Below are 8,316 nucleotides of genomic sequence, written 5' to 3' on the forward strand. Positions count from 1 at the left end.
CCTGCGAGAACTCTTGTTAATTGTGTAGGGGAGTTGTGCACAAAAAATAAGCCAAAAAACCTCCAAAATTTTTTTGGTCGATGTGTTTTCTGGGCAGAACAGAAGGTACAAGTTGTATTTACATACGAACATGTTTGGCGCGCGCGTTGTCTCAAACAAGCAGTTTCCCACTGAAGCGATGAACGAAGCGATGGCCATCACACCGTCCGATAGAGTTAGAGTTTCATCAAATAGAAAACCCGTTTTAAACAAAACAATTAAACTTCACATTCACGTCGCTTATCGACTAAAAAATTATCCAAGGAACACGCCTTAACTTAAGAGGCTGTAATAATTATTTTTTATTATAATAGAACATTTTTAATCACAATATAAAATTATTAAATTTTAACGACAAGTGCAATATTTAAGACAGCGTGCGGACGCCATACCTGCTCACACGTACATATAACTTGTACCCTCTGTTGTGCCCAAAATAAGCATCGGACCAACGAAATTTCGGGGACTTTTTTTGCTTATTTTTGCGCACAATCACCCCCCCCCCCCCCCCCCCCCCCCCCCCCCCCCCCCCCCCCCAACCCACCTCCTCGTCTGGATATATAAATCCAGATCAAGGCCAGATCCGTCAATTTGAAATTATGATGATGAATTACCCATTTCTTGCAAAGGATGTCCACATGTCCAGGATTACATCAACGACATATCCATCTGCTCCAATAGCTTGCATTCGCTCATATTTGAGGGGAAATAAATAAAAAAGATCCTCATTGTGACCCGTGAATTTCAAAATTCCATTATTTTGAGCTGAGACAACTTCCCCTTGATAGTCGAAAATGTAGAAATAAAATGGGCTTTTAGCGATCTTTGCTCTATTCTCAAGAAATTTTACTTGCGGATAAAAGAAGAAAGCATCATTGACGAGCCAGGTCAGTCCTTCCATAAACTGCCACGCAAAAAATATACAAAGATTATTTTTTAACAAAACATAAAAAAGTATTGAAATTGTAATCAACAAACCTTTTCTTGATGTTCAGAAGCCTTTTTCTCTACTTTCAAATTATGATTCTTAATTTCCTGCAATAATTCTGCCAACGAGCCAAAATTTAGAGAATGTCTAGTGAAAAACTTCATTATTGTTCCTAAAATGAAGTTTGAGTTATCAAAAGCTCCTTTGACAGCTTCGCCCACCTATTAACAGAGAAAAATAATGAAGTCAATTAAAACTAATTTAAGAAACTGAAATCTCCTTGGTTGCAAACCTTTTCGCTAAGAGTATCATTGATACCTAATCCTTTGAAATAATAACCTATCATTTCTTCCCTTAGTTGTGTTACATTATGGGGCTTTAAATAATACCCAATAAAATAATCCATAAGATTCTTTAAACTGATTTCCACAAAGTTGTACAAAATTTGGGTTGAGTACAAAGCTAGAAAAAAATATAAATCTTTATTATTACAATTCTCAAGTAATACTTAACAAGTAGGAGGCAAAAGCCTAAACGAAGAGTTTTTGTCCAAGGTTACGAAACCCGAGAAAGTTACCTTCTGTCAAAATTTCAGCTTCATTTCCAACACAACCAGTGATGAATGGCAGATCTTTCATTTTATTATTTGCTATTAAATTTTCAGGAGAGTCTGTTAAAAATGCATTTTCCGATTCAGGTTCGTTTGTGGGTGTCCAAATCAACTGACCAATTCTTTTAGTGTTCGCGATAAGTATGGATCTGAAGTCTAGTAATTCCTCAATGCTTTTAGTTCGCAGACACTCCACGATGGATTTGGAATTAAAAGTTGGACAAAGATGAACAAATGCAAGGTCTTTTACGTGCGATTCATACTGGCTGCGATTCTGATAGCCCCAAGGTACCAGTACACTTCCACTTTGCATTATGGCCTGCTGAAAAAGACCTGTTTAAAATGTTAATTTTGGAACGTACATTAAAAATTTCTTTTTGTATTAAAGAAGTCTTTATTATAATTTTTAAAATTACCATTACTAGCGTCAGAAAGTAAATGAAGACCAACGCTGATGGCACCGGCACTTTGACCAAAAATGGTGACTCTTTCTGGATTCCCACCAAAAGCGCGAATATTTTTCTGAACCCATTTTAGTGCCAAAACTTGATCCTTTAATCCAAAATTTCCCGGAGCTTCTAAATCTCCAGTACTAAGGAACCCTAGTATCCCTAATCGGTAGTTTAGAGAGACGAAAACTACATCTTCGTCTAAAAGATAATCTGGACCATATCCAGTGGAACTGCTATTACCGGAATTGAAAGCTCCACCATGAATCCACACCATCACTGGTAACAGGTGCTAAAAAAAGATTTTCTATCAGAATATTAACTTTACCAATAATTTGTTCCGATTTATTAACAATTTTTAATCTACCAAATTCAAATTTAATTTTAATTTATATTCACTGTTTCAAAAGCATTATAATTCAAAAGCATGTATTTATCAATTATAATATCTTTCATGGCCCACAATGTTTACAAAATTCTATTCAAAATAATGATACAGATATTAAATTAAACATAGTAAATTGAAAGCGTTTTATTCTTTTACAATATTTTAAAATGTGGAAAATAATTTACCTCTCCCAAACCCAATTTTTGGTTTGGTGTATAAACGTTCAAGTAGAGACAATCCTCTTTCCCAACAACATTCATTCCTTCTTGTTGAGGGCATTGTTCAGCATCTGTATCTGCCATTCGTACACCAGTCCATGGTTTGCAAGGAATGGGATTTCTAAATCTGCAATTTTAGTAACAAAAAATGTATCTTTTATTTTTTAGACATTTTACAGAAAAAAATTCAAAACTGCAGTTCTTAGTTTCACCGAAATTCGATTATCGTAGAAACAATATTTTCATTGAGTGTTGTGAAACTAGAGAAGCAGGGTGGTAAAATAATCGAAATTCGGTGAGCGTAGCACAAATATTTTCGGTAAGGGGCCATCCGCAAATTACGTAACCAATGTTTTCCCCATTTTTACCCCTTCCAACCACCATATAGCAAGTTGCAACAGAATGGTATGCCCCCCTCCTCAACCCCTACGGGTTATGTTACGTTAATTTGTAAATCTTTTCAACTGTCTTCAGAAATTCAATTTAGTTACTTTCAACCCAGGACATCTGAATTACCATTCGTGGTTTCAGGTTGAGTTAGATATTTTTACTCTCAGTTTAATCCGTCATCCAAAAGCGGTAGAGCATTTTTTAGAGGGGTAGAGGCAGATGCATTGACTTATAAAATCGAATGGTACAATTTAAACATAGTATAATAAAATATACCATCTAAAATTTTCACATGAATAATAAATAATAAATAAAGGTATAAAATCCACATTGCCTAAGATTTTACTAAGTGTTCAAGAATTGTACAAAGATTTCAATGATTACCTAAGGATTTCACAGGTTTCGTAAAGATTTCAGATGGATTAAAAAAATTTGACAAAGATTACAAGAATTTTTCGAAGATTTGATGAATTTTCTAAACCAGCATTTCAGTACAAAACTTCAAGTTGTTTCCCCTTTTTTGACTTTAAAAATATTTCGAAAATATTTCGGATAGATTTAAAAGATTTCACGAAGATATGAGAAAGGCTAAAATACTTTTTTAAAGATTTTGTTACGATTTAAAATATTTCGCAAAGATTTCGGATTCATTTAAAAGATTTTATAAAGACTTATAATGTTTCACAAAGTTATTGATAGATTTAAACAACTTTACAGACTTCAATCGTTTTCCAACAATTTCACAAAGATTTCAATAATTGCGCAAATATTACCGAATATTTAAAAAATGTTTCCAATATTTCAGAAATATTTTTAAGTGATTCACAATCGTTTCAATTACTTCATAAAGATTTCAAAGATTTTCCGATGGATTTTAAATATTTCAAAGATTTCAGTGATTTTACAAAGATTTAAAAGATTTCAGATAAATTTCAAAGATTTCAAAAAGACGTTTTTTATTTCACAAAAGATTCTCGATAGATTTCAAAGATTAAACAAAGAATTCAATTATTTCCTAATGAGTCACCATGATTAAGAATATTTCGCGAAGATCTTTAGAGAATTCACGAAAATTTCAAAAAGCTTACAATGTTTTCCCAAAGATGTCATATACTTTGTAAAGATTTCAGATAAACTGCAAAGATTTCACGAAAACATTTTTTATTTCACAAATATTTTAAATAGATTTCAAATATTGAACAAAAATTGAAAAAAGTTTTCACAAAGATTCCAAATATTTCGCAAATATTTTCAAATATTTCCCATGTATTTGAGTGATTTCAAACACTAAACACAGATTTCAATAATTTCACAAAGATATTAAATATTTTTCAAAGATTTTGGATAGATTTTAAAGATTTAACAAAGATTTTAATAATTTCCCAATGACTTACAAGGATGAAAAAAAAATCGCAAAGATTTTTACAAAATTCGTAAAAATACCAAAAACCTCATAATGACTTCCCAAAGATTTTAAATATTTTTTTAAGATTTTAGATAAAATGGAAAGATTTCACGAAGACGTTCAAAGATATTTTAGACAGATTTCAAATATTGAACAAAGATTTCAACAAGATTTACATGATTCCCCAATAATTTCAAATATTTCAAGAAGACTTGAATTATTTACTGAAGATTTTAATGATTTCACAAAGATTTTATAAAGATTTCAAAAAGATTGAAATTATTTTCCAAATATTTTAAATATTTCGCAAAAAATGTTATAGAATTAACAAATATTATTCAAAGAACCCACACAGATTTCACGAAGACTTCATAAAGACTTTACTAAGATTTCAGATATATTTCAAAGATTGAACAAAGATTTCAATGATTTCCTAATGATTTTACAATGATTTCAATGAATTTTCAAAGATTTCAAAGGTTTCAAATATTTCGTACAATTTTTAAAGAATTCACAACGATTTCACAACTATTTCACAACGATTTCACAACGATTTTACAAGGATTTTCTAAATATTTCACAAAGATTTCAGATGGATTTCAACGATTAAACAAGGAATTCATTGATTTAACAAAGATTTCCAAGATTTTACAAAGACTTTTAGAGAATTCATAAAAACTTCAATCATTTCTCAAAGATTTCTCAAACATTTTACATATATTGCCGAATATTAAAAAAATATTTCAAATATTTCGCAAAGATTTCAAAGATTTTACAAAGATTTTTAATATTTTGTAAAGATTTTAGATAGATTTAGAAGATTTCACAAATATAATTTTACAAAGGCTTCTATTATTTCAAAAAGATTCGAAATAGATTTTCAAGATTGAACAAAAATTTCCAATATTTCGCAATTTTTTTTTAATTTCAAAGTTTCCACAAAGATTGCATTGATTGTAGAAAGATTTAAATTATTTTACACAGATTTTTAATTAATTCCAAAGAGATAAAGATTTTAAATCATTGACAACGTACAATAATCAAAATTAATGTGCAGGATTCCTAAAAATAAAACCAAGAATTTAGCGACCAAATTTGGATGGCCACCATACAATTTTCCTATTGCAATTTGGAAAAATATAGAGAAAAACTATTTTTTCCTAAAAAAGAAAATAAAATAATTTTCCTCCTTGGACAAAAATAAAAAAGAGGAAAGAAACATTCTGACAAAAGATCTCATTTTTCTTTCCTCTTTTTGATCTTTGTCCAAGAAGGAAAATTATTTTCTTTTTTTTCAGGAGAAAAAAGTTTTTTTCTTTATCTTTTTTTAAATTTCAATGCTTGATTTATTAAAAATATTACGTAAGGGTATCGATTTACCCCCCCCCCCCCCCCCCTCCAGTCTTTAGCAGATCGTAACTTTTTTCCGAACACCTTCCCCCCTCAAAAGCTATTACGTAATTTATGGATAGACCCTAAAAGTCTAGACATATTGTTAAAAAAATGTTAAGGAAAAAGAAGATAATCAGCTTTTTTTTCAAAATGAAAAACTTGAAAAATTTGATTTTATCTGCAGCAAATTATAAGAATCCACTTTTAATTATTCATACATTGCTTTCATTTGAACTTCGGAACTATCACATTTTTGGTATAATCCAATAATGAATAAAATCGTGCGTCATGATGATTCGAGACCACGTTTTGAGACCACCTGAATTTGAAAAACAGGTTTTTACAAATGTATGTATGTCTGTAGATTTTCAGTTCATTAGCACGATAACTTTCGAAAGAACTGGCAGATTAGATTAGGTCGAATTCGTTAGCCAGCCATTTTGGATGAAAACCCAAAAAGTCAGAGCATTTCGAAAAATGTTGTGACCACTTTTGCCTTTAATTCAAACGTTCTCTTTACGGTTATTCGTATTACTCAAAAAAAAACAATTTCTGCTGATAAGCTTTTCTGTTAGAAAAAACACCAAGGTTATAGGACTTATAAAATTAAGGAAAACAAACGAAAATGAAAATTTTAAACCAAATAACGCACGATAAGAAAAATAACAACAAAAAAATAAATTTTGATTTTCGAATGCCTCACAAGATTCTCATAACAATCTTTTCAGTATTCTTGAAAATCGAAAATTTAAATTTTGACAGCATAAAAAGCAATGAAACCTCAACAATTCCATTTGACGTTCCAACTATGCAAGATACGATAAATGATGATTCGGCAAAAATTTTGCACTAAAAAAAATCCAGATATTTTTTTTTATATTTGTCATCAATAATTGTTTGAAATTAATCAGGGTGAAGCTCGAAATAAATATATTTGCGAACGCGAAGCGCAAGAACCAACAGTTGCGCGTCAGAGGCGCGCTCAAACTTGAGTGCCGCGCACGCAGCTGATCATATTACATAAATCTACTTTCATATATCAAGCCAAACAAAATTCCATCTTTATACAACAAAAAATATATATCTTTTAAATAATTTATTGAATTATAGCAGAATTTGTCAAAGTTTTTCTTACCTTAAATTTCCTACGGGAGGTTGAGCATAAGGAATTGACAAAAAACTTGATATAGTTTTTCCATTTCTTGTTGTGTGTCTTAAACCTTGGAGAACTCCATCGCTAATTCGCACTCGATTAAATGAATAGCCCAAACGGACGCGAAAAACGTTAATAGTTAGCAGAAATTTTATGAACAGATTTTTCATAATGGTATTGTTATACGCACGACGATTAAAATGAAAACAAGTCTCAACTGAGAGCGTATCAGCATATAAAGAAAACTTGAATAAAGTCAGATGTTGATGTTGTTGATTGATTAATTCATTTTTCTATTATAAGCAAAGTTTTACACACAATTCACGATAATCTAATGTATTGAATTTTTACCTATGTTTTGACCTCAAAGGTATTCCACTCGTTAGAATTAGAATCTAATAATTTTATTCAGAATGTGTTACGCATAGGAGAACATATGCTACCGTTTATACCCGAAATCAGTTAAAACTAGTTTTATCTATACTGTTAAAAATGTCCGTTGGAAACTTCTACTACATGTTTCGGAAGTTTATTTCCGAAACGTAAGGTAACGCTACAATACATTATGTTGTACATTTCTAATGCTGGCATTGGTATGGTACCTTACATGTATAGGAATTTTACAATACTAGTCCACTAGCCAGTAACACTTCTGTATCATACTTGCTGCTGCATATCTCGACACCTGTTGAAGCGAAAAATTAGAAAAAAATGTAAATCATTTCTCAGGACACTTCCACGCAAAAAAAAGAAATTACGGGTTTCAAGGAATTCACCGAATTTATATAACGACCGGCATTCACGGATTTCATAAAATTCATGGAATTCCTGGAGACGGAATTCATATAATTCGCGGAAGTTATTAATTTCACAAAATTCAAGACATTCATGGAATTCAAGGAATTCACGAGATTCAAATAATGCATGGTAATAAGGAAATTTAAGGAATTAATGGAATTAACATAATTCAAAAAATCTACGGGAATTAAAGAATGTACGGAATTCATCGAATTGAAAAAATTAACAAAATTCGTGGAATTCACGGAACTCACGCAATTAATTGAGTTCACGGAATTCGCGCAATTTAGAAATGCAAGGAATTCACGGAAACCAAAGAAATGGCAAAATTGACTGAACCCAAAGAATCTACGAGTTCTAAACAATTCAGGGAATACACTGAATGTATGAAATTGAAAGAATTATTAAAATTCAAGTAATCCATGGACTTTACGGTATTCATGGAATTGACGGAAGTTATATATTTCATGGAATTCACGGTATTAATGGAATTTACCGAATTCATGGAGTTTAAAAAATTCACAGAATCTATGAAATTCTCGGAAC

General features: G+C 31.0%; 1 protein-coding gene across 1 annotated transcript; it reads right to left on the reverse strand.

Annotated features, from left to right (window-relative positions):
• Positions 1–649: 649 nt before the first annotated feature.
• On the reverse strand, positions 650–7,142 carry LOC117180667 (esterase FE4-like). Its single transcript, XM_033373157.1, has 8 exons — positions 6,955–7,142; positions 2,600–2,759; positions 1,994–2,318; positions 1,695–1,910; positions 1,545–1,616; positions 1,260–1,429; positions 1,018–1,188; positions 650–943 (listed from the first exon to the last, which is right to left on the reverse strand). The coding sequence occupies exons 1-8, from the start codon at positions 7,140–7,142 to the stop codon at positions 650–652; spliced, it is 1,596 nt and encodes a 531-aa protein (XP_033229048.1).
• Between the last annotated feature and the right edge of the window lie 1,174 nt (positions 7,143–8,316).

This window comes from Belonocnema kinseyi, chromosome 9 (assembly GCF_010883055.1).
Source record: "Belonocnema kinseyi isolate 2016_QV_RU_SX_M_011 chromosome 9, B_treatae_v1, whole genome shotgun sequence".
Taxonomy (NCBI): Eukaryota; Metazoa; Arthropoda; class Insecta; order Hymenoptera; family Cynipidae; genus Belonocnema; species Belonocnema kinseyi.

What these genes read in the sequence shown, in the direction of transcription:
- LOC117180667 (XM_033373157.1), bottom strand. Translation starts at nt 7,142, where the DNA reads ATGAAAAATCTGTTCATAAAATTTCTGCTAACTATTAACGTTTTTCGC. An exon ending in CCTCCCGTAGGAAATTTAAG is followed by an intron (nt 2,760 to 6,954) that starts GTAAGAAAAACT and finishes CTAAAATTGCAG; the next exon opens with ATTTAGAAATCCCATTCCTT. An exon ending in CGCGAACACTAAAAGAATTG is followed by an intron (nt 1,617 to 1,694) that starts GTCAGTTGATTT and finishes AAAATTTAATAG; the next exon opens with CAAATAATAAAATGAAAGAT.